This window comes from Callorhinus ursinus, unplaced genomic scaffold (genome assembly GCF_003265705.2).
Source record: "Callorhinus ursinus isolate GAN/ISIS: 27379988/994484 unplaced genomic scaffold, GSC_fseal_2.0 scaffold4, whole genome shotgun sequence".
Taxonomy (NCBI): Eukaryota; Metazoa; Chordata; class Mammalia; order Carnivora; family Otariidae; genus Callorhinus; species Callorhinus ursinus.
The window spans coordinates 128,517,447-128,543,124 of NW_027397066.1; the positions used below are offsets into that span (position 1 = coordinate 128,517,447).

General features: G+C 51.1%; 1 protein-coding gene across 3 annotated transcripts in view; it reads left to right on the top strand.

Moving 5' to 3' along the window:
* FHDC1 (FH2 domain containing 1) overlaps positions 1–11,860 on the top strand; it is a 40,468-nt gene extending 28,608 nt beyond the window's left edge. For 2 of the 3 annotated variants that reach the window (XM_073892372.1, XM_073892371.1), the window contains exons 10-12: positions 1,282–1,399; positions 5,002–5,166; positions 7,395–11,860. In XM_073892372.1, the coding sequence (XP_073748473.1) occupies positions 1,282–1,399; positions 5,002–5,166; positions 7,395–9,440 (2,329 nt within the window). In that variant the 3' untranslated portion in view covers positions 9,441–11,860. The remainder of the gene's footprint in view (positions 1–1,281; positions 1,400–5,001; positions 5,167–7,394) is intronic. The other variant, XM_073892373.1, reaches the window with a different exon arrangement.
* The last annotated feature ends 13,818 nt before the right edge of the window (positions 11,861–25,678 follow it).

Genomic DNA, 25,678 nt, shown 5'->3' on the forward strand with positions numbered 1-25,678 from the left:
GAGGAATTGGGAGGGGTGTCCACACCCACAGTGGCCTCTTGCAGGCTGGCTCCAGTGAACCACTTCAAGTCCTAAACTTGCTATCTGAGTGATTATATCTGATTAGGATAGCTATGAACCCTGTGCATAAATACATGAACCAAAACTTTTCAAGCCAAGCCCTGTCATTGGCCAGTGTCTCAGTATTATTGACTGTGAACATCTAACCCCAGATTATATGTCTTCCCCAAAGTGAGCTTATGAGGCCGAAGCTGTGAACAGTTCATAGTTCCCATTTACAGATTTTTGGATTATTCCCCCCAAACAATGAGCATCTTATAAGATATAAACTCTTCTGGTTTTGAATTTCTAAGAGAAATTCGTGTAGGAATATTTTTTCCTCTGACTAGTATAGAAATGTTACTAAGAGGTATGTATAGAGAGAAATAACCATTACGTTTTTGAGTTGACATTTGTGGTCAGAATCAGCTGGGGAAGTTTAGCTAGGTACTGTCTTAGAAAATAAAGTTTGCTTATTTGAGACGGAAGGTGAAGTGTCCTGGTGAAGTACAGACAGATCACAGATGGGTGCCAACCACCAATGAAGATGGAAAACTTCACTGCATAAAGAAATGTCAGAATTCACAGTGGACGCATGAAAGCATCCTAGCATATGAGTTTGCTAAGTGAATTCCACCTGGATTTTAGGTTTCACTATTCACTATACCTAGTGACAGAAGTATCATTCCTGCTCTCCTAATCTTGATTTGACGTATGTAACAAAAGCCTTGGAAACAGCCCCGCCATTTCTTTGCAGAATTGTTAGCCATGTGTTAGTTCTCTCTACCATACCGAGGGCTTACTCTGGCTGTCCGTGGCAACACGAGGTCTGCTTCGTATCTCCTCATTGCCCTGAATGTCTACACCGCCTGGCTTTGCGTGAGTTAGAGCTTTTTGTGCCAGAGGAGAGGGGAAATATCTGAGGCCTGTTGGCTTTTATTTTGTAATGCTTCTTGCATAAAGGTGTTCAGACCCACTTTATGAACAGCTTTACAAGTCTCACGGTTTCGTTATCTCACCAATAAAGACAGAGTTACACAGCCATCTCTCTTTGAACCAGTGTGTCTCTAGGAAGAAATGGACTCTTAAAAAAACAGGCGGAAACTCTAAATGTGGTAAATGTCATCGCAGAAGCTCTGCTCTCCGTGTCTAGGTTTGACCAACAGTTGGTCTTGTTTGATGTTCCTCCATGACACATGGCTTCCCTGTGCCACCTGCCCACTCTCCCCTTTCTGCTTGTAGATTATCTCTGGATAACACGGAGGCAGAACTGCACTCGCTCTTTAACAGGACGAGATCTCTGAGGGAAAACATTCAGCTGGATGGTGAACTTTGTCAGCAGATGGAAGATTTCCTTCAGGTTCGTGGGTGATTTGAGTCCGTCTCTCTCTTTTTGGCTTCCAGCAGCACCTGCCGGGGCTGGTTCAGTCCGCATAGCTTTGGGGAGGTAGCAGGTTCCCATTCACATTTTCCCCCCTGGGTCAATAAAAGGAACTTTGTATTTCAGTGCCCATTCTTTGCGGGGTTGGTTTTCTCGCAGGGGCCATCGAATGTGGTCTGAACCAAGGGCTGGCCTCCGTTTATCGCCACAGGATTGACATCATCCTACCACGCTGTAGCGAATTGGTATCAGCGTAGGGAGCGAGCGCTTGGCAGCTTATGCCTGGCAGCTCAGGTTTCGCTTCTCAACCACGGTGTAGGAGTTTCTGCCTCCTAATCAAACCTTTGGACGACAGAACGAAGTTCCACAGAAATCATAGACACCTGAGAACTCGGGCTGTTGTTCCTTCACTTGTTTTTATTGAAGAAACAAGCTGCGTTTTGGCATGTTTTATGACGAGAGGGGGAGCACACATGAGAGCTGTGCCTATCAACACCCCAAATACATCAGCCCACAGGGTGTGTCAGGCGCTGCTCTGACTAACACCAACAAGAGAACAGCAGAGGAGACGTGTTTGTGATAGCTCACTGCGACTCACTGATGGCACAGTCCCACGCGCTGCTTTTATCTTCCTTATTTGAAAAAAACAAAAAACAAAACAGTGGCAGCTTTTCATGCTTTCAGTCTTCAGGGGAAGTGGCATGCTACCTTAAATATCAGTGCTTCGAGCCTTGCGGGGTATAGGGGGTGTGCCGGGGCTGCCCTTGGTGCCAGGAACAGTGTGCTCCGAAGGTTGAATGCTGACTCGTAATTAAGCTACAGCAAGCAAATGTTCTGTGTCTCAGCTCCCATCGGCACACATTGTGTTTGGCTCTGGTGGGAGTTTATTTTTCTGATTAAACACGTGCTCTGTATTTTTTTTCAACTGTAACCAAACAGATATGCTCTTTTACATGCACAGATTTTTCTCAAAGTGAACCAACCAAGCAAACACCAGCACAGAACTGCCTAGTAGTAGGTAAGAAAGTACTCCGCAGTAAGCACATGCAGACAAGTGAGGGAAAGCCAGAAACTGAGGGAGAAGGCCCGTCCCACAGTGAGATGAGAATTCTGGATGTCTCCGTCCCTGGCTTTTAAATTAAACATTAGTATTTTAGGCTATGCATAGCAGTACAGAAAGGTGTATGATGAGAAATAGCTCTGTCTCAGCTGTACCCCTGGACTGCTCTTTCAAGGCGACCTTGTTTTAACTCCTAAATGCTTCTTTCTAGTAGTCATTTTTATCTGCGTAAATAAAATGTTCCCACACAGCTCTTTATTTTTCTTTTTTATATTCAATTTCTTTTTAAATAGGGGAGGGGGTGTAATTCTGTAAGGTAGGGTAGGGCCAGGTCATGAAGGGCTTTGAATGCCAACCTGAAAACATGGGACAGTGCTCTTAGCCGTGGGGAAAGATTGAAGTTGTTTGAGGAGAAAAAAGACAAGAACACAGTTTTGTAAATCTGTTTCAGTGTTCTGACCATCTGGGCAAGAAATAACGAATAAATTGGTTTGGAACTTGGGTCTGGAGCGGGCAGGTGAGACGTGAGAAGTTGAATTTGCTAGCACAACTGCTCATGTCTTGTCAATTATACTAGGTCAGTGTAGCTTTGGACTTTGTCATTTGGGGTCCTAACTGTGCAGAAAACTAACTCTTGGCAAAGAAAAGCCCTCTGAGCTGGGTGATTTTCCACACCCATATTCAGAATGTTTCACTTTCCGGAGTCCTCAGGATGACTGCAGTGCGTGTAAGTTTTTCCTTCCTGGTTCTGTCTCCATCCCCACGGGATCTAGTGATGAGACACAGGAGGCGGGGCTAAGCTCCCATGTAGGTTCTTGTCAAGAGTCCTATTTTTCTGCAGTTGAGTTATCTTTGGCTGGAATCCACCTTTCCCCTGTGGAAGAATGACAGGCAAACATTTATCCTTTCATGAATACCCTTCTCCCCATAAAGAATAATAGAGCATGAATGCACACAGTGCCTTGGGCTACTGACTCAGATGGTTACTTTCTCTGGTATTCGGTTTCCTAAATGGTTTTGGTTTCTTACTACCTCTTGAACGTGTTTGGTGTAAGAAAAGGACTTTTAAGGGGGAAAGTGTGTTGGAGTGCGTGGCAGGTGATGAGTCTTCTCAGAATTGCTCTTCACTCTCCAGGCCTATCTTAGCAGCAGTTCCACTCCTTGAGGGTGCGCAACCCATAACTTCACTTTTCCAAGTCCTGTCCCTCCACTCAAAGGAAGTTTCTCAAATGTAAGCCTTTTTAAAAACATGATAGGTGTGATTTATCAAGTCATGTACTTCATGCATTCCTTCTTCATATAAGCCTTCTTACCCAGTGAAACAGGAAGTGATGTGAGACAAGAGTGATCCCAAATATTTAGCCCCCTTGGGGTTGTGCCTCCTCTAAGCTGCTACCCCCTCATTTCAGCTCAACAGTAAACGTCACGCAGTGCTGTCAGGGCAAGGTGCTTGTGCGCCTGATAGATCCCCAGCCTGACAGGGTTGGGGGCTCACCGGAGGAGAGCAGTCTTCTTTCATTTCTACTTCTTTGTTGTGGTGGTACCCAAATCTATTTTTTTTTTAAAGATTTTATTTATTTGAGAGAGGGGAGAGAGAGAGAGAGAGCATGAGCAGGGGTAGGAACAGAGGGAGAGGGAGAAGCAGGGAGCTTCCGGCTCAGCAGGGAGCCCCACGCGGGGCTCGATCCCAGGACCCTGGGATCATGACCTGAGCTGAAGTCAGACGCTTAACGACTGAACCACCCAGGCACCCTGATGCCTGAATCTATAGAGGCACTGGAGAGTTTGTCCTGGAAGGATTAGGAGGAAGTGAAGACGTGGAGAGGATGGGCTTGTATAGGGCAGTAGTTATTAACCATGGGGGCTCCTCAGAATCTCCTGGGGGGCTGTAACAAAATATTAGTGGTAGTTGCACCTCAGATGTACTGAAGTGTGTGGGTGATGTCCAAGCACGGACTGTAGACAGTGCTTCCTAGCTGACTTGGATAAGCACCCTGGTTAAGCCTTGGCTGGGGCGTTTGGGCACCAGGGTTTCTGTCCTGTGGGGGTGACACTGACCCTGACATGGATCATTTGAGTTGAAGTTTAAACTCCCTCTCAACAGAATAGCTCATCAGTACAAGGGACTTCTAACATCCTGAAGTGAACCCTTGGCCAGTATAAGACTCGCTTTTAAGAGAAGGAAGAACAGATGCAGAGTGAGTTTTCCTCAATAAAACCAACTTTACACCTATGTCATTTTTCAGTGACATTAAAGGTGACCGTTGTATCAGTGGCCTTCTGTAGATTAAAGCTCTCTAGTCTCTTTGGTGGCCTGCAGGCCTCCCACAGAAGTTCATCCTGCTTCCCCAGGGCTTTGTTTGGGTTGAAATATTTCCCTTTTGGCTCTGAGCATGTTGGACTTGCCGTCACCCTTCCCCTCTCCCGAGACCTGAAGTTGAACCCAGGAGCACAGACGGCGCGCAGAGCGCCTCCTCGGCTGCCTGTTGCCTTCATCGTGTGCGTGTGTGTTTTCCTGCAGTTTGCTGTGGAAAAGCTGACAGAACTGGAGCGCTGGAAACGAGAGCTCCAGGGCGAGGCCCACACCCTTATAGATTTTTTCTGCGAAGACAAAGAAACCATGAAACTGGACGAGTGCCTTCAGATATTTAGAGACTTCTGTATCAAATTCAACAAAGCCGTTCAGGTATGGCTGATGGCATCTCCGGGTTTTCTGAGTGGTGTGGCTTTTTCTGTTTTCCTCTTCCAGACCCAGCCCTCTGCCCTTGGCAGCAAGATGGCTCAGCGTCTGCACGGTTTCAGGGAAGCATGGCGTAGGCAGCATTGCCAGGCTCTCGGTTGGGATTCCGCAGGCCGGGGCTCTGCCGTCCCAGCCCCGAGCGCGTCCCCGTCCCCAGGGGGGCCGAGCCCTGGCCGCCTCAGCTGCTGTGCTGCTCATACCCACACTTGCTTTGACGCCCTGAAGCACTGTGTTAGGCAGGTTCATTTATGACGGCAGCTGTGATAATAACAAATCTCTTTGACGGTCCTGAAGGTCTCCCCCCCCACCCCAGGAAAGAATTTCCTCTTTCAGGGAACGCTTTGTTGCGGTGGGATGATTGGAAGGCCTTCTCTCGCCTGTTTCAAGCACCATGGCCATGGCCAGGCGGTTGGCACCATGGGGACCATGTCATCCTCCGCCAGAGCCGGCTTCGAAATTCTCAAGTAGTTAGGAGTCCGCTGCTGTCTGAGCGATACAGCGGCATTTCCCGCCCTTCAACCTCCAGTTCCAGTCATCTCTGAGTTCAGTGTGGGAGCCAGAGAGCTCTGGGTCGCTTGGCTTTGCAAGTCCAACTCTCATCCGTCAATGAAAAACAAAACAACATCCCTTCACTTCAGTGGTGATGAGGAACTAAATACTTGTACGTGATCCCTCTCCCTGTATTTAAAAGCAGGTTTGCCCCTAGCTGAAATTCTCTGAGGGACTGGTCAGGTTTCCCTCCGGCCCTGAGGAGGCCAGAGTGACTTGAGTTCTCAACCCCTCTTTTCTGGCTCCAGCTAAGAGGAGGCTAAGCCTGTGGCCACGTTTCCTCTCCCTTATCCAAGCAGTGAGCTCAGCAGTGGGAGGTGGTGGTGGGTGGTAGAGGCCAAATTGGCTCTTTCTGAGGCGCTCACACTCCCTGTCACAATTCTGCAGGCCCAAGAGGCCACCTGTGTGATTGTCTCGGCCCAGCTGTCCCGAGCGCCAGGAGCTGGCCCCACCCCACCCCAGGCGGCCTTGGAGGAGAGGGCCCGGGGCACCTGGGACACTGGTGAGGCCAGGCCGGAGCAGAAGGAGGGGCCGCGCGTCCCCAGCCCAAGTCTCACAGAAACTTGGAAGGGAAATCCACCATTTGAAAAAATTGATTTTCGAATAAAAAGTGCTATGAATAACAGATTAGGGTTGTGAGATCCACACATTTAGGTGACACAAACATATGTTTTTTAAAAGATTTTTTATTAGGGAGTGTGTGCGCACGGGGGCGCGCGTGCTTGAGAGAGCACGCATGAGCAGGAGTGGGGGGAGGGGCAGAGGGAAAAGTGGACTACCCCCTAGCTGAGCAGGGAGCCTGATGCGGGACTCGATCCCAGGACCCTGAGATCAGGACCAAGGCCGAAGGCAGACGCTTAACTGACTGAGCCCCCCAGGCGTCCCACAAATATATGTATATTTAAAGTGCACAGCCCGGTGGTAAAGTGTGCTTTAGTATGTGCATTTGTTCTGGTTTGGTTTTGTTGGGGGAGGGCTGGGTACTTGGGAGCAGGGTGAAGGGTGGCGGAAGGATTTGTAAAGCAAATCCTCTTGTCTGATTGTGGGAGGGGGTGGGGCATGAGGGACCCAGCCACCATGGCATCTGTGGTGTTTCCTTACCAGGGAGCATTAGAGAACAGAAATTTGACTGGCATCTCTTAATATCTTGGGTATATATTTATGCACCCAAATGGTTAAGTAGAATGTGCTGCATGTGTGTGCCCATGTGTAGATGTATTCAACACAGATGCAACAGGAAGGTATGATCTCAGGGTCCTCCTCTTTTTTTTCTCTCTGCCATTGACTAAATAGCCTTGTCCTGTCTTGCCCTGCTTAGAAGCCAACCTGGGTTCCCTCGGAGTTGAGGTGGTCAGCATGTGTGGAGTCACAGCCCACACTTAGGAGACAGTGCCTTGACCAGAAAGCTGGAAGCTGATGGGGTCCCTCTGCAGGCAGCTTTGGGAGAACTATCCCTTTCCACACCCTCCTTACTTGCAAACACACAGTATCCCTCCTGGCGAAGCTTAGGACCCAGGCCGTTCTCTGCACCTGTATCTTGGGGTCTTAGGGCAGGTGGCTGTGGAATTGCACGCAGGTCCCATGGGTCTAATGCATCTTGGGGCTTCTCTCCACCCCTCCCTCAGGACAACCATGACCGGGCGGTGCAGGAGCTGAGGCGGCTGCAGCGGCTAAAGGAGCTGGAGCAGAAGCGTCGCTCCTGGGCGGCTGGGGAGCTTGGGGGATTCTGCCGGAGCAGCAGTGAGAACGACGTGGAGCAGCTGACCAAGAAGGGCGTGGAGGACCTGCCGCCCTTCCTGCAGCCCCGGCCAGTCAGCCCTTCCTACCGACCTCCTAACACTCGGCGCTCCCGCCTTTCCCTGGGCGCTTTTGCCGATCGGGAGCTGCTGACCTTCCTGGAGAGTTCCACCGGCAGCCCCGAGGAGCCCAGCAAATTCAATAGCTTGCCCCGGAGCAGCCCCCGGCAGGCCCGGCCCACACTGGCCTGGATGGAACCTGGGGACCCGAGAGCCCAGGACCCCAGCCAAGCACCTAGACCTCAGGCCTCAGAGGGCCAGGTGGGGGCCTCCGAGCCACCCTCATCTTGGCAGAGCCAGCAGCCCCCGGCCCCCAGGTCTGAGGACCCTGTGCCCCCCTTCCCCCGAGTTCGGCGCAGTGGGGTGGGCATCCTCCGAAAGAGGAATAGCGAGCCTGTGGGCCTGGGCCCGACCCGGTCCCCTCCACTGTCACCATTGGCTCTGGGGATTAAGGAGCACGAGCTGGTGACAGGGCTGGCTCAGTTCGACCTCCAGGGATCCAAGGGCCCAGAGGAGGTGCCCCGGTTGACCCTGAATAATGACCTCAGCCCCATGGAGCCGGTGTCTCGGGGGGATGGGAGCATGCAGTCCCTCGGTGCCAGCCACAGCGGCCTGATGCCTGTGGGCACAGGGGCCCGGGGTGGTCTCAGCCCAGCCCTGGAGGGGGACGGGGCCGCCCCTGAGGAACCCAGTGGCAAGGCTCTAGTATCTGTGGGCAGCAGTGACCCCGAGAGCAAAGACCCCGGGCCTCTGTTCTACATCTCCGACGCCACCGACTGCTCGCTGACCCTGGACTGCTCGGAGCCGGGGGAGGGGGGCGGGGGGGACGGCTCCCTGTCCTCTGGGGCTGGGGAGACAAGCAGCCAGGTCTCCTCTCACCCCACTTCCAGCCCCCTTGGGGAGGCTTCTGCTCCGGTCTCTGGGAAGAGCCAGCCCTCCTGCAAGGACAGCCTTCCGCGGGACAGACCCGCCAAAGGGAAGGATGCGACAGCACCGAAGAGAAGCGCCCTCAAGGAGGCGTCGCAGGGGGCCTCCAAGCCCGCCAGTGTCCGGCGGAGCCAGGGGGCCCAGGGGGCAGCGCCCAAGCCCGTGCGGACCTTGACCGCCTCCGAGAGTGAGAGCATGCGCAAAGTCGTGCCCATCTCCAGAAGCCGGGGCGCGGTGGGCTGGAAGCGGCCCACTCGGGAGACCCCCAGCAGCACAGACCCGCCATGGTCGCGCCGGAGCTCCGTGCGGGGGACCTCGGACGTGTCGCCCAAGCGGTCCTCAACGGGGGCTGTGGCGGGGGCCACGGTGGCGGAGGAGCAGAGGCTGGGTAGGGTAAGCGGTGGCTCCGGCAGCGCCAGGTCAGGGAAGGAGCCATCCCTGCAGCCGAGGGGTTCTCTCAAGAAGCCCAGCGCCAAGCCCCTCAGGAACGTCCCCAGACAGAAGCCCGATGAAAACAAGATCTGCCGCTCCAACTCCCAGGATCCTGAGAGCCCCGAAGAGGAGCCCAAGGCCCCGCAGACCCCCAGCGTCCCCCGTGTCCCGCCTCCCGTGCCGAGCTTTGCCCGAAACACGGTTGCCTCCTCCTCTCGGTTCACGAGAACGGATTCCTCTCCTGCAGCCAAAGCCCCCGGCATCACTCGGACTGTTTCCCAGCGTCAGCTGAGGCCGAAGGGTGGCCCTGAGGATGCTGCCCCCAAGGACAGCAGCACCCTGCGGCGGGCCAGTAGCGCCCGGACCCCCAAAAAGTGTCCAGAGTCTGCTGGGGCTCCCAGTGTCAACACAGAGGCCCCTGTGAAGGGCCGAGGGGCTGGGGAAAGGGCCTCCCTCAGACTGAAAAACTCCGATCGGACCACGCTAGGGAAAATGCTCGATCCCTTACGGAAGTGAAGTCAGATTGTGAGGACTGACTCGAAGTGAAGTCAGACTCTGAGGACTGACTCCTGTGAAGTGGGGCCAGCACCGAATGTCTTTGTTCCGCATAGAGTGGTCTGCGGGTGCCGCCCGCTAACGCTCAAATCACTGAAGGTGTCGTCCGGGAGGCCTGTGGACTGTCCCCTGCTGAGCTGACAACTACTGTAAAGTCCCAAGTCTGGGCGGGCGCCTCCCTCGCACACCCTGGAGGAACCCCCTCCCAAAGCAGAGACCCCACAAAAATGCAGATATGAAAGCTGACAGTCTTACCTATGGAGTTAAAAAAGAATTTTGGCCAGTTTTTATATGTCAAACTTATTTTTTAATATTACACAAATTAAGTAGTTTAGTTCCTTTTGCAGAATGAAATGCCTCCCAGGAAAAGGAGACAAAACCCTTAACCTGGAGACTTTATTTTCCTGTGTTCCCTGGCCTCAGGGTTCCATCTGCCCGCACACCAGCCATTGCTGGCAACTGGGCTTCCACACAAGCGCTGGGTGTTCTGCGATTGGCACCGTCTCCTTGAAGGCTCTGCCTTGCTCATCTCTCTGTGCGTGACTTTGGGTGAGGCTTAGCGCGTGGGCAGGACGGAAGGTGAGACTGGTGGATGGAAATTGGACGCGCTCGTGTGTTTAGGCACAGACGGGCAGGAGGCCCAGGCAGAATGCTGCATCTCCCCGAACTTAGAAGTGCCATCTCTTAATGGAAAGGCATCAGGGGTTCTTCAGCTGAGCACATCTTCCCCTTCCGTGTTTGCCCATTTGCGTGTCTGTTGTGAAACAGAATGAAGGCTGCTATGACTTGGGTTCGCTCTAGTTATGGGAAGAATAAACCCTTCTGTCTTCCAGTCTTCTCCCTCCCTTCTCTCTCTGCCTGCAGCCAGCCTTTCTTTGGCTAACCCGACTTGGAGCCTGGAGAATCTGTATATCTATGTCACTGATGATGCATCTTTTCTTTGGTACAGTGGTTTTTAAAGTCCCCAGAAAAACCAAATCAGGTTTTTAAAAACAGACCAAAAAAAACAAAAACAAAAACCTGCTTTCAGAAGAATTTATATCATCAGGAAAATTTGGAAAAAAACAGGCTTTATTCAAAAGAAAGAATACATGTACTGTTTCTACTCACTGCCCATTTCACGACTTCTTTTGAGACTAGGAGATGAGGGGATTCTTGAAACTTTCTTGTTGCTGCCTGCCTTTTTTCACTTTTCGGTCACTTACTGAAACCTGAGTGAAACCTTATTTTAGATCCAACAGTGGTAGATTGATTTCAGCGAATCCACGTGGTTGATGTTACAATCTTCCTCCTGTAGACTGTTGCCTTCCATCCAAATTAATTGGAAACTCTGAGCTTCCATAAGTCAGCTAAATTGAAATGGTAAGCTTTATGGTTAATGAAGTAAGGCACTTGACCACAAAACCTCATAAAAATGGCCTTGGGTAGATATTTCCTGGGCCCCACAAAGATGGTTGTGGGAATCCTGCACTGTTTTTCACCATCTCAAAAAGCCTAAGAAATCATGTATTTAACCATGCAGACAACAACGTTGAAAACATAGGGCCTGTGGGTGGCTGGAAATGGATGAAAGTGGTCAAAAGTTGGTGGATAGTGGGGCGCCCGGCTGGCTCAGTCGGTTAAGCATCTGACTCGAGATTTTGGCTCAGGTGGTGATCTCAGGGTTGTTGGACGGAGCTCCGCATTGGGCTCCACACTCAGCACGGATTCTGCTTGGGATTCTCTCTCTTCCTCTCCCTCTGCCCCTCCCCCCACTACTGTGCACTCCCTCCCTCCCTAAAATAAATCGATCTTAAAAAAAAAAAAAGTTTGTGGATAGTGATGGGGTCAGGACCTCCAGGTGGGACCCTGGCAACCAGGGTTCTAGTCCCTGCTCTCGCTGATGCTATGTGACTTTGGCCAATCACTCCCTCTCCCTCGGCCTCTGTTTCCCAATCTTCGGAAGTGGGGGCATGGCCTCAGTGATAGTTTCTAAGAGTCCCTCCAGCTCCAAGAGTCTTGAGTTACTATAAACAACCAAGGACCCATCTACCCCAGAACCAGCTTTTCCGAACTGACCCCCAGCACCTCCTAGCAGAGGCCTCATGTCAAAGGCCTGCTCAAAAGAAAGCACCTTCAGAACTTGCTATTGCTTTGAAATCTAATAAGCTGAGTTTCTTGAGAAGTGGTGTTTTACTTAGCCCTGTGGACCCTATGTGTATGCATCTGTATGAGCAGGTGATCATTCTATTACCTTTTATCGGTAGTAAGCTTTGAAAAATAATTTAAGTATATAATGGAGAACTGTAAATAAGTTTCTATATAAATTTAAGATGAACTGAATGTATTTAAAGGTCCATTTATATGTTCTTTTATGTAACATGTAGTTTAATAAAGTTCCTGTTTATGGGAGTTGTGTGTTATCCTCAACTTACTCTGTTGATGGGGGTGTATGTGTGTGTGTGTGTGAGAGAGAGAGAGAGATCCTGGTGGAAGAATGTATAATCTGCGCACAGAAAGGCCCGGAAGCAGGAGGTGGCAACAGGTTTGAGATACAGTGGTCTTGTCCTCAGGAGGCTCAAGAGTCAAATTAGGCTGTTGGTGTGTATCTTCTCGGTGCCCCGGAAACTGTGTTTAACTGAAGGCCTAGAGAGCGGGCTTTGCGCCAGACCTGTGGGAATGCAAGCATGCATCTGACACGCAGGCCATCGATGGAATGTTCAGCACCTCATACATGCTCGCATTATTCCATGTTTTGGGCCAAGCTTTGTGTAATCTCTGTGAGGCCAGCAAGTCTGGATCTGCTCCTGTGTGTCCTCATGCATGTTGGCTCGGGGCACTATTGGGAAATCACAGCTCTTCTGCAGCTGCCTCAGGAATGAGCAGAGAGGGAGGGAGGAGTGGTTTGATTTGAAATGCAGTGCTGGTGCTTATATGAGAAAGAGGAATTGTTCGGAAGATGCACCTCACACCTCGGGGCTTCATGTCAAGTGTTAGTCCTAGCTACTCTTGCGCTTGATCCGAAGGGGTTTAGACAATGATCCCTGGGTCAGGCACCAACAGGAGAGTAGATGAGCGGCGCCTGGGTGGTGCAGTTGGTTGAGCATCCAACGCTTGCTTTCAGCTCAGGTCATGATCTCTGGGTGGTGAGCCCAAGCCCCTCGTGGGAGCTCTGTGCTCAGCGCAAAGTCTGCTTGAGACTCGCTCTCTCCCTCTCCCTCAACCCCTACCCCCACTCGTGCTCTCTCTCTCAAATAAATAAATCTTTAAAAAATTTTTTTTAAAAAGTAGACAATGCCCTTGTGAGTTGCTGTCTGCCCCGCGGACACTGAGAGCCTGGTTTTGCCTGTTATAAGCTGGTTGGGCCACTGGACCCCTTCCTATAACTTCAACCTGTTATACCAGGGGTTACTGACATCAACCAAAAAGAAGACTGTTTTCACAGTGGGTCTCAAGTAGTTTTCTTTTTACCCTTTTATTTTATGGCTTTCACAAGGAGCCTGTGTTCCAGTCCTCCTAAAGACACATGTTGAAGGGCCACAGTTGTTCCAAATTGTTCATTCAAAATTCTGCTTCTTTATGTGTTATGGTGGGAGGTTCCAGAATAGTTTGTTGGAACTATCAATTCAGCCCTTCAAGGTGTACAAATTCACCAGCTTCTGCCTCTAAGGGTACAATATCCCTCCTCCCATCTGGCGATGATGATATTTTGCAATTTCACAGAATTTTCCATTGAAACTTAAACTTTATTCTCAATTCCTACACTTTTTTTTTTTAAAGTAAGCTCTATGTCCAGTTTGGGGCTCGAACTGATAACCTCAAGATCAAGAGTTGCCTGTTAATGTGCTGTGCAAGATTGAGAATTTGAGTATGTAGTATATATGATATTAAATTGTGAATTAATGGGACTTAACAATGTAACAGTGTATCAGCATTTGAAGATCTTGGTACTTGATATACTGTTAAGGAAAATTTGCCTCCAAATTTTAAGCTGGAAGGTCACGGGAATAACTTTTAGAAAAGAATCACAACTACATGGTTTTTTTAGATTCTCAGTACATATGTTAAGAATTGTGTACAAATTGAAACGTCTGTACTGATCCTCAAAACAACCAATAAAAAATTAAGAATTTTGTGAAGCACAAAAAAAAAAGATCAAGAGTTGCATGTTCTACCAGACTGAGCTAGCCAGGCGCCCCTCAATTCTTATACTTTTGATTCACGTTCCAGTCCTCACAACGAAAAAGTGAGGAGTTGTTTTGTTTTGTTTTTTGGTATGTATCTTCAAATACATATAAGCATCAAACATATAAAGCAAATTAGAATAAGGGACTGGCCAAGAGTATGATTGAAGGTGCTTCTCTGTCTGAAGATCCAAATCACACCAACTCCTCAGGATCCTATAAGGCTCTCCTCCTAACCAGGCACTGAGCTCACAATACATTTTCTGCATCACTTGCCCAGGAGAAAAGCACCTGCATTTTCTGACAGAGGCTCGGAGAGGGGTCCAACCCAGGGAACAGCCCATCTGGTTACTCACTACTGTTTTTTTTTTCTTTAAAGATTTTATTTATTTATTTATTTGAGAGAGAGAGAGAGAGCGTGAGAGAGCAGGGGGAGGAGCAGAGGGGGGAAAGAATCTCAAGCAGACTCCACTAGCTGAGCGTGGGGCCCGACGCCAGGCTTGATCTCACAACCCTAAGATCATGACCCTGAGATCATGACCTGAGTCAAAACCAAGAGTCGGATGCTTTACCAACTGAGCCACCCAGGCACCCAACTCACTAAGTACTTCTTAAAATTATTTGGGCTGTGAACACACACAAAAATGGAGGACAGTGGGTTGGCGGGGTCACTCTACTCAGCGTCTATGGAGTAACCTTGTATAGCTTGGACTAAATCTGTGGCAGGGTTGAAAATAACCCAGGGCAGGCTCTCCTTGGGTGGGGGGAGTTCATCTGCAAATATCTCCCAGTAAAGTGCCTCATGGCTCACCGGATCACCTCAGTGAAGACAAAAGTGACATTCTTGTAGTTGAAGAAAATGGCTTCTCTGTCTTCCAGACCACAGCTCTGCAATGAAGCTTTGGCTTCCTGCTTGGTAGGTAGGACAATTGGACCCCACTGCAGGAGAGGTCACAGCCACGGGCAACGTTCACAGGCCAGTCATTCATGGGCCCTCGATCCAGGGCCCACCAGGACCCTGGCACAACCTGACCATCACCCTGTGGAATGAAGGTGCCTGGGTCTTTCAATGAAGATCTGCTTGAGGTCCCTATTGATGCATTCATGCCAGGCCTTTGGAATCAGGCCTGGAGTTTGCCCCCAGCCTCCTTAGAAACAAGGACTCAAGGGCTGAGTCATAGCTGTTGATATTCCCTGAGTCCGCTTGCCAATTAGATGATGAGGAGTTGAGAATGCACTTTCCCAGAGCAACTGTGTCATGCACTATAGGTAGTGCAAGTCATGAAAAATCTATTTAACTCATCCATGGGTGGACCATGGCGTTGACGTTTCTATACAAGAGACCTCACTTGTAGTGGAGTTCCTCCAGGAAAATGAAATGCCAGGGTGCTAGGAACATCCCTCCCCAGCTTTGCGGCAGCAAGCAGAGGTTAAAGCCCAGCAACTTGAGGGCACCAGGAATGTTCACTCTTCGCTGCTGCAGAAGAAAAGTCCTCCCCACTCCGGAGGTCAGACACAGAGGCTCCCATCTCCCAGGTGACTCCAGTAAATGTGAGCCATTTCTGTATTGGAGACTACCTTTTTTTGTTCTTCCCAATAGAGAGCTCACAAGCCCAACGGAAACATGTTCAACTTCTGCTTTCAATTTTCCAGGAGGGAGGCTGGATTCAACCACACGCCCTTGCCTTCTGATAACCAACAGGAAGATGGCAGGGATTGTGGGGAGGTCGCCTGTGTGGCTAAGGACAGTGGGTAGCTGGGCAAGTGGGTCACTCAGGGAGGGCCAGATGTTTGCTGCAGGTGGTGAGCTCTGCAGTGTCTCCCGACCCGTGAAAGTATCTGAGTGGCCGGTGGCACACAGCCTCCCACAGTGTGGAGTGCTCCAGGGTGCAAGAGAATCCCTGGGGCTGGTGGGTGATTCCTGTTCCCACCCTAGACCTATACCAAGTCACAGTCTTTCTGGTGGGGCCCCCAAAGTTGCATTTTCACTCCCCAGGGATCCACTTTTCACCCTGCTGTTGAGAACCAGTAGGCTGGAGAGAAGCCAGAGACTGGGGTCCTGATTAGGGGCCAATGGGCTGTTCCCTGGGTTGGGCCCCTCTCCGAGCCTCTGTCAGGAAATGCAGGTGCTTTTCTCCTGGGCAAGTGATGCAGAAAATGTATTCTGAGCTCAGTGCCCGGTTAGAAGGAGAGCCTTATAGGATCCTGAGGAGTTGGTGTGATTTGGATCTTCAGACAGAGAAGCACCTTCAATCATACCCTTGGCCATTCCTTTGAGTCTGGAGCTCTCAGTGATGCAATATCAGAGCTTCTGGAACAATGGCTCCAGAGGAACATAGGAAGTGACACTTCACCCAAGTCTTGCAATGGCTGCCCTTTAGGAAGATTATAATTCAATGTCTGTGAAGCAATTAGCGAATACACGCTGAATAATGCCACACCCATGTGAGTGCACACAGTGAGATTTTGTCAGCAAACATGCTCTTTGGAATCCTGTTCTTCTTGGGTTCTGGAGCCTTCCACAGCTTTCGTGAGCGTCACTCCAACTCAGCTCTTGGGAGCTGTGCCCAGTGGCCGCAGTTGCTTCTCGCTGTGCGCTGGGGCCGGGCAGGCCAGTGTCTGTACTGACCTCCCTGGTCAGGAAGTGGCTGGGGGGGCAGCTCTCCAGGGTGCTGACTCAGTCCCGATGGGAGCCTGGCGCACACGGGCTGTCTCCAGAATGCAAGCAGAAGAAGGGGCGTGGGAAAATAGCCCCCCACCCTGTTTTAGAATGGGGAGGCTCTCCCTGGAAGGAGGACCGGGCCCTGGTTCCTTCCAAAGCAGTGAGCCCAGAATAAGCTACCTCTCGCCATTTCTTGCTATAAATGGTTCCCCATCAGCCTGAGACATTAGCTGGGAGAATCTGGACAGCCTTGCCACTTTCAGGGATAGCCACTTCATCAGTTTGGGCAGATGCAGTAGGGAAGTCTGAGCTGTATTTGGATTAAAACGATGGTTCAGCACTGGAAGTTGCCCCAGCAGAAAGAACAGTACCTCCATTCAGCTGTGGCTGAGTGGAGAGACGTCACCCTCGCTGGTCAGCTGTATTTTCTTCTTTCCCAGGGCATCAGTACTTCCCACCTGCTGATTCATCCCCAGGGAGGAGAGAGAAGAGGTGGGCTGCCTTCAGGGCAGGCTTCTTGCCACTGCTGAGACAGACAGCAAAATGGCCTCCCCGCCCCCACAGGGCCTCCTACTCCCAGGGTCAGATTTGACTCCGGTACAATAGAAAGAAGTCACTAGATAAGCACCTGGCTCAGTTGCCTGATGCTCTCAGCCCTTTCCCAAGCCTGTTTTCCTCAACCAGCTCATAACGGACTGAAGTCTGGCTAGTACTTTTCTCCCCAGAAGCTCACAGCTTTGCAGACTTACTCACCACACACCCACCATTCCTGTGACCCAGTGGGAGGTGAAACTTGTCATTCCCACGTTTTGGTGGAGGAATTCATTCTGGGAAAGATGAAAGGGGAGTGTGCGAGTCAGTGGTCTCACATGGCTACCTGAAGCCCCATCTTTGGCCACATTCATGGAATGATAGCACCCAGCATGAGGTCCAGCTGGTCGGTCCGCATCTGGACCCTGTCCCCAGCCCTGGGACATCTTTCAGGAGGAGCCTTGATGAGCTGGAGGATGACAGAGGAGAATGACTGGGACAGCCAAAGGCTGGGCACCATGCTGGAGGATGGGCCACCGAAACTGCTTAAACTGAAAAAGGATAATAAAGATACGGTAGTGGGGTCCACCTCCCGGGGCTGGAGGCCCTCCAAGTCCCTTCCACCTGGAAGACTTCATATCTCTGAAATGGCTGCCCCAGACTCAGTGGCTAAGTGGGTCCAGGGGCACCTAAGAGGGGCACCACTGCCCCGCGCCCCTCCCTCACTGGCACGTCTCTGCACCTGCCCACGCTTGGGTTGAAGAGGTAAAGGTGTGGTCCTCAGGGACTCCCAGTTGAAGGCCCCCGGGAGGGTGCGGTGAGCTTCTGGAAGAAGAGGGTCCTTAGATGCTGGAAAAGGGACAAAAACAAAGATAAAGACGTGTTGAGTGCTGCAGGGACTAGGTCTGTGTTTGACATTGAGAGGAATGGGAACCTCATGGCCACCCCGATTAGGCCTGTTGGAAGGCAGCTCCCACTGAGGGGGCCAAAGCCCCACGACAGGGCTGCCTGCTCTGCCCTGGATGCCCCTAAGCCACCCCCTCGGGCACGGAGAGCCAACAGAAGCAACCCCCAGGCATTTCAAGCATGACCCCCCATCTGATTTGTGAAAGGCCCTGGAGCATTTCTGGGGATGCTGGGGAGACAGACATGGCGGGGTGCCTGCCCTCTGCTGGCAGCTAGGCCATGGCCTGCTCTGCTATTTAATGGCTGTGTGGCCTTGGGCTGATCACTTAACGTCTATGCTTGAGAATCATGGCCTTGCGTAGCTTCCGAGCAGCCGATAAATAGCTCAATATGGTAAGACAGTCTAAGTGTTTGCCATTATCACTGTTCTGGGTCAGAGCCCACACCTGGCAACCGTTCAGAGCCTCCAGCGATGCGGGCTGACCCACCAAGAAGGCTTCAGAGACCCATATGAGTCAGGCAGGGGGGCCAGCACGTTCCACAGCAGCCTGCTGACTTGGGGCAGTGGGTCCTCACCTGGACTCTGTCCCTATCTGGCTGAGTGACCTTGGGCGGGTCCCTAACCCCAGGTTTGCCTCTCTTTGTGCTTCTTCCTCCAGTAGAGTAAGCAAGGCAGGGCTCCAGGACACCCGACAGAACCTCAATAGCCAGGGTGTATCTGATTTATTGGATCTATAAAATGCATTCGCTTCCAAGGCCCATGACTTCATCTTTGAAGCCAAAGTCTTCAGGGGATTCCCTCCCACCTGGGACTCCTGGTGTCCCTTCTCTGGGAAAACATTTGCCCGATGCTCACATGGAGGGGAGGTGCTCTCCACATCACGGCAGGCAGGTGTTGGTTTAGGGAGAGGCCAAGGGAACACACTGTCTGGAGTCTCCTTCGGGCAACAGAGCCCAGTGGAAGCATGAGGAGGGAGAGGCTCTCTCTCCACAGCCCAGCACACTCCTTACTGACTCTGCTGTAGGGTCACCTGCTGCCCTGTGGCCACCTGGGCGGGTGTGTCCTCCCCCCGCATAAAACTGGCCGCCCTGGTTGCCAAGAAAGCAGGACGAAAAGGAGAAAGCCGTCCAGTGCCCCAGTGTCAGCAGACACTGGCAAAAAGGAGACCACCAGATGTTGGGGAAATAGCAGAGGCCTGGAATTCATGAGACCTCCTCATGCTGCTCCGGATGACCCTGGGCCAGTTATATGTCCTCTCTAAATGTCCGTCTCCTTATTCCTCTAGAGAAGGCGGGGCTCCGTGCCCTCCAAGTTCCCATCAGGGCTCACGTTCCTTGATTCTAGTAATATGGTTCTTGCGAGAGTGTGAGGGACGTTGGGGCCGCACTGTAGCCCACCTCTCTGCTCCACTGGCTCACATTACACACCAGTGGCCTCACCCATCTCCTCAGAAGGGGCTCAAAGAGCTCCCCCATTGCTGGTCTTTGTGGTTGCCCCACCTCAGGGCCTTCCTAGGGACCTGTGAAGGCTGACAGGGGAGTGTGGGCTTTGGTTCCGGACTGCCCTGATTCAAGTCCCGACTCTGCTATTCCTAACCGGGTTACCTTGGCAAAGCCACTTACCATCTGAGGCTCAGTTTCTCCTCTGTAAAATGGGACACATGGGAAAAATGCTCTTTTGGGGTTGTCATTAACATGGGAAGTATACCCTGGTGCATAGACGGTGCTCAACAAATGGTTAACTGGGATTACTAGGGAAGTCTATTTTGTGGCTATGTCCTGTATGCTTAGTGACAATTGCCTGGCGCTCTGTGCTCTGGTGGGCACACGTGTGAAAAATGGTGGGTTGTCCAACATGCTTGTCTTTCCTCATAAAGATGACGCAACCATGGGATAAGAGAACTGTGGCTTATCATCTGGCTTCAAAGGAATTTCTACAAGAGAAATTATAAGAGTGACTTGAGCGTACCAGCCCATCGCTTTCCACACACGCCTCAGAGTTTGGCCGTTTCCCACAACCGAATGCATCTTTGAGGCTCTGAGGTTTGTCACGGTTGAAGCCTCTTGGAGGACAGTGCCAGGAGCTTGTCGCAGGCACCTACATCACCTCTCAACCTGTGTGCCCTCCCAGCAGGGCCCAGGTGGCTCAACAAAGAGCTGCAGCCGATGAGCATGATGCCCACAGAGGTCAGATGGTGCAGGGAAGCTGGGAGCCTGCCAGCGGCTCTGGCTGAAAGGTCGGGTTTCTGCTGACTTATCGTAGGACTCTGTGACTAAGCAAGTCAGCTGTGCCTCAGCAGCTGCCATGGATGGGAACATTGCCTGTCACCTGCCTATCTCACGAGAGAACAATGGGGTCAAGGGAACTAATACTTGAAAAGGACTTTAATCAACCATCACACGATTTCTCATCTGCTGACACCAACTGCCCCTGATGCTGATGGGGTTAAAACAGGGGACGCACAACTCACCTATGCTTTTAGAAGTCAGCACAGTGGCAACCCTTGGGAGGGTGGGCAGTGACCCAGAAGGGACATGCAGGGCTTCTGCGGTCTGGGAATATTCTGTAATCTGATCAAGGTATTGCTTATATGGGTATGTGGAATTTGTGAAAACTCATCCTTTTAATAGATTCAGTTTTCCCTGTGTATATATATTATGCTTTCATAATTAAAAACTGGGCCATGCAGGATTTGGGGGTATTAGTGACAGAAGCCCATCTCAAAGGCTGCTCCTTGGAGAGGCTCTCTCTGAGACTTGGTGTTGACGCCCCTCTCTCAGGAAAGTTACTGTCGTAAACCTCCACCAACCGTCCACGTTGACACCTTGTTCAATCTTCTTGCTAGCAGTTTTATGGGTCTGTGAGTTCCAGCAAAGCTGTCGACATCCACACACTGTACCCACACTGTGCAAGGGCTTCTGGACATGCCACGGGCGGAGCAGGCTATGGGAAAGACGAGGCCTTTAAAGATGCACCCGCCCTCCGCACTGCAGTGACGTCATTTCCTGCAAACGCGATGCGCTTCCATAAAAGCACCGTTGTGGTTCTGCACTTACCTGCCCAGGTGAGTCGATGAGCTCATCTGTGCTTTGAGGCAGTTGTCCTGGAAAGAGAAAAAACACGAAACAACAAAGTAAAGCAAAACGTGAGCCTCCCAGCTCGCAGGGAGGTTTTCACCTTGAACTCTGCTCAGGAAGGGCCAGTTAAGACCAGTGCATGACTTCAGACAGGGAGCCCGTGTGCTAAGATAAACACGGCCAAGCCCTTTACACAAACACTGTGGGGAGGCTGGGCTGAGCGGTCAGAAAATGCAACCAGACAGAGAGTGGGACGCAGAGTACTGGCCAGGGACTTGAATCTGCGTCTGTCTTCGTCTTGCCACCCGGGAGCTGTGCAACTAGAACAACTAACATGCCCTCTCTGGGCCTCGGGTTCCTTAACCTTAAGTGGGAATTTGGTTGGAATAATTCCTATTACCCCTGAAAAAAATGGAATGCAATCATCATGCCCACGTAGTGTCCTGAGTCAGGGTTTTACTGGTTGGTTTGTTGGTTGGTTTTGTATTGTCTTTTTTTGTTGTTGTCATTGTAAGAGATTTTATTTATTTATTTGACAGACAGAGAGAGACCGTGAAAGAGGGAACACAAGCAGGGGGAGTGGGAGAGGGAGAAGCAGGCTTTCTGCAGAGCAGGGAGTCCAATGCGGGGTTCGATCCGAGGACCCTGGGACCATGACCTGAGCCGAAGGCAGACGCTTAACCGACTGAGCCACCCAGGTGCCCCGGTTTTGTATTGTCTTGTTCTGTGTTGGGCCACAGGAGCAGAGAATAAAACTAACCATACTCAGTTCTTGGCACACAATTATCATCCGTCTGTGCAAAGCCCTTTCGTGCTGGACACTATTTTATTTCCCCTCATCTCTACTCTCCACTTTCAATCCCCCTCTCATCAGTAAGCACCCACCCTAATGCACTTGATATCTGTTCTTAGATGTGTGTGTGTGTGTGTGTGTGTGTGTGTGTGTGTATCTATAGGTCTATAGATAGACATATCCCTGTAAAACATGTAGCATTGTTTTGGATGTGTATTTTTAATTTACGTAATTTATAGTGTTACTATGAATCCTGTTCTGTGTCTTCACTCTACACACTGTTTTTTATGATTGCTCCATGTTGCTGTGTGTACATGTAGCTTGTTAATTCTTACTGATGCACAGACATTGTTCTTCTCCTTTTCCCTGTTGATGGACACTGATGTTACTCACACGCCCTGTTACCCCCCATAGCACCACAGGGAACATATTCACGCACATCTACTTAAGGAGCCCAGAGAGAGTTTCTCAGGACCTGCCGCCTCATGCTGTCTATGTAATAGTCGCCGTGCCCAGGGGTGGGGACAGAGCAGACCGCTGCACAGTGCTGGAGAGGCGGAGCCCAGGAAGAGCCTGCTGAAGGAGAACATGGCTTGGCTGCCTTGTCTGGAGCGGGCTCTAGATTCCGTTCTCTGGGGAAGGGACATCCTTCATTGATTGGCTCCAGTTTTGAGAGCCACGTAACCCCTTCCTTCAGAGCCGGCGCAGTGGTTTGGATTCAGTGCGATTTAATTTACTAGTTGATTGTCTTCTCTTGTCCTAGACTACAAGTTCTTCAAGGGCAGGCCCGGTGCTTTTCTCACTCGTGGTTGTAGGCTGCCCCATGCCTGCGACAGAGTGACCCAGTAGGTGCCCAGCAGACAGCTGTCCGATTTACAAATCAGTGAGGGAACTTGGGCTGGAAGGAATAGGAATGAAGCCTTGGCAAGGCTGGGACTGAGGTGCAAAATTTAAAAAGACCTTGTGTCAACTCTACTCAAATAAAAAAATTAAATTAAACTTAGGGGAGCCTGGCTGGTTCAGTCAGTAGAGCAGGCGACTTTTGATCTCAGGGTTTGAGTCCCACATGGGGTGTAGAGATGACTTAAAAAGAAACTTCAAAAAAATTAAATTGAAGTAAAAAAATTTTAAAAAAATAAGATAAAAATAAAAAAAAAATTAAGAAGGCCTCATCCTTAGCTGCCGAACGGCATACACAAGATCCAAGATTAAAGGTCTCCCTTGCCTTATTCTAGAGCCCACTCTGACCTCGGATTTTTTTTTAATGATTTTATTTATTTATTTGAGAGAGAGAATGAGAGCACGAGCAGAGGGAGGATCAGGTGGAGAGAGAGACTCTCAAGCAGATTCCCTGCTGAGCACAGAGCCTGACCACGCAGGGCTCGATCCCACGACCCTGAGATCCTGACCTGAGCTGAAATCAAAAGTCAGACGCTTGACCAACTGAGCCACCCAGGAGCCCCTGACCTCAGATATTTTTGCCTTAGAAACGCTTTTGACCATTGAGGGGCTCCTGGGTGGCTCAGTTGGTTAAGGTCTGCCTTCGGCTCAGGTCATGGTCCCAGGGTCCTGGGATCGAGCCCCGCATCGGGCTCCCTGCTCCGCGGGAAGCCTCCGTCTCCCTCTCCCACTCCCCCTGCTTCCCTCTCTCGCTGTGTCTCTCTCTCTTTCTCTCTGTCAAATAAATAAATAAAATCTTAAAAAAAAGAAAATGAAAAAGAAAAAGAAAAGCTCTCGGCCTCCAACTTAGCATCTGATGTAGGACCCTCCTCCCCCCTTCTGTCTTTCCTTTCCCTGTGTGCCTGACCCAGTGCTAGGATCTAGCCTAGAGAAATTGTGAAAGTCACTGCCCACCAGGGGAGGGGACATGAAAATAATCGTCATAATGCAGAGAGATAAGTCTGAATAAAAGAACAAGTCCCCACCTGGGACATGGGGCGGGGGATGGGTGGTTAACTCATGGAGGAGGTGATGGCTGGGGTGGAATTTTTGTCCGGACGGCAGGAGGTGAAGGGTGTCTGAGCAGGGGCCCTGTATGCAAACACCTGAGTCAGAACAACGCAGCGTGGTCGGGGGGATTGTGCCTGTGTTTCCGGAGCTCAAAGTTCAAGGCGAGGAGGCCAGGTGGTGAGACTGGGGAGCAGGGAGGTGAGGCTGCAGGAAGAAGGGAGACCAAGGAGGTATGAAGCAGGGTACAGCTCAGGGAGGCCACGTGGATTGTATCCCGGGGGACAACAATTTATCAAAGAATTGTAAGCAGGAGAGAGGCAGGACTAAATCTGCACTTTAGAAGACCACACATTTGCACCACTAAACATGTGTCCCTGGGGGTCCAGAGAAGAGCTGAGGCATCTGGGGAGCCAGTGGGTAGGGTCCCTCTGGGGTAAACAGAAAGAGCCAGAGAAATGCCTCCCTTATGGAATAGGGGTGCCCAGCCCCATAAAGCAAAGGACGTGAGCAAAGTTGTTTTCCAGAAGCCAGAAAGGCCACTGGGCCAACTTCAGCCTTGCCCAGAAGATGAAGGACAGGTCCCTGCCCCACCTAGACCCTAAGAAAGGCCTTCCAGTCTCCCTTGTTGTCCCCATTTTGAGCAGGGAGGGGACGTGGCTGACACCTCTCCCCACATGGCCCCAGGCAGGGGCAGCTCGCTCCCTGGTGCTGGGAGGGCGCTTTCTCTTTATCCCTCACAGGCCATGATGGGAGGCTGTTTCTTTCCTCTCTCCCGAAACAGAAACCTAAAAAGCAGCCTTTTAAATCAGTAGGACCATCCTGACGCTGCCATACTGAGGAAGCCTCATTACCTGAGAGAGAAATAATTACCTTTCTGCTTACTTCAACGTTCGCTTTGCTGAAGAGAACTTCTCATTTCCTCTCCACCCATTTCCCAAACTGGACTTTCAGGCTCGGCTGCTCTCTGGGAAAGTTTTTGGGGGTGTCCTTGCCTTTAGGCCTTTATTCTCCTCTTCTCACAGCCGAACCACCCCCCTCCCCCCAACAGCTCCCGTCGGTTGGCTTGTTCCCTTTGAATCTCTTCTTTGTGCCCTGACCTCAGATCCCTTGCCAGGTGGCCAAGGTGAAAACCGGTGTAGCCTCCGCGGTCCTCCTTCCCTGCGGCCCTCCAGCTTCTAGAAGCAGCAGTAGCATCAGGAGCAGGCAATGCCCTGCCAGATCCCCTCTGAGGGCCATAAAATCCGTCCGACCAGGAAAACCCCAGGCTACAGCCAGCTTCCTGGCAGAAGCGAGCTCCCCACGCTTAGAAACGTTGCCAAAAATTGGTCTGTAATGTCTCTTCAACAGCGGTGACACTCACTTCCCTCTTGCAGCCCTCTAGCACCTTCAGGCCTGTCCTGAAGGAAGTCCGAGCTTCCTCAGCTTCTTAATTCACCCAGGACTTGGGGACGCGTCTCAGCCCAGCTGGGTTACAGGGACACACAGCGGCGGCTCCCCTCCCCTCAAAATCACCAGGGAGCTGATTTTTAACAATAGAACTATCATGAACTCAGGTTTGTTTTTGTTCAAGAAGGTTGTACACCCAATGTGGGGCTTGAACTCATGACCCCGGGATCCAGCGTCACCCGCTCTACTGACTGAGCCAGCCAGGCGCCCCTCAGTTTTGTTTTTGTTTTTTTTTTACCGAAACTTCAGTGGTGACACCTATGCTGGTCTCAAGTTTTTTTCTTCCTCCCCCTCTCCTCCCTCATTTCCTACTCTACCTGGCTGTAGGTGGACCTCAGAAAAGCTCAGTAAGGTGCCAATGTCAGCAGAAGTTCTCCAGGGGGAGTCGCTGCGACCGACCGGGGCCTGCCAAGTGCCACCCTATCACGTATCGTGAGCGCACTGTTTGCACTAGGAGCGGGCCAGGTCATTTGGATGCTAAATCCAGACCTGTGTCTCCAGGGAGTGAAGGCCTGGGACAGCGGGTCGAAAAAAGGAGGTGGTTGCTTGAAGGGTTGGAGGGGCAATCTGTGTCCATGGAAGCCAGCGAGCTATTTGGCCTGTTGGTCAATGGAACCTTTGACCTCATTCCTCAGGGCCCTAAATACTTGAAGCCTAGACCTTCTCTGTC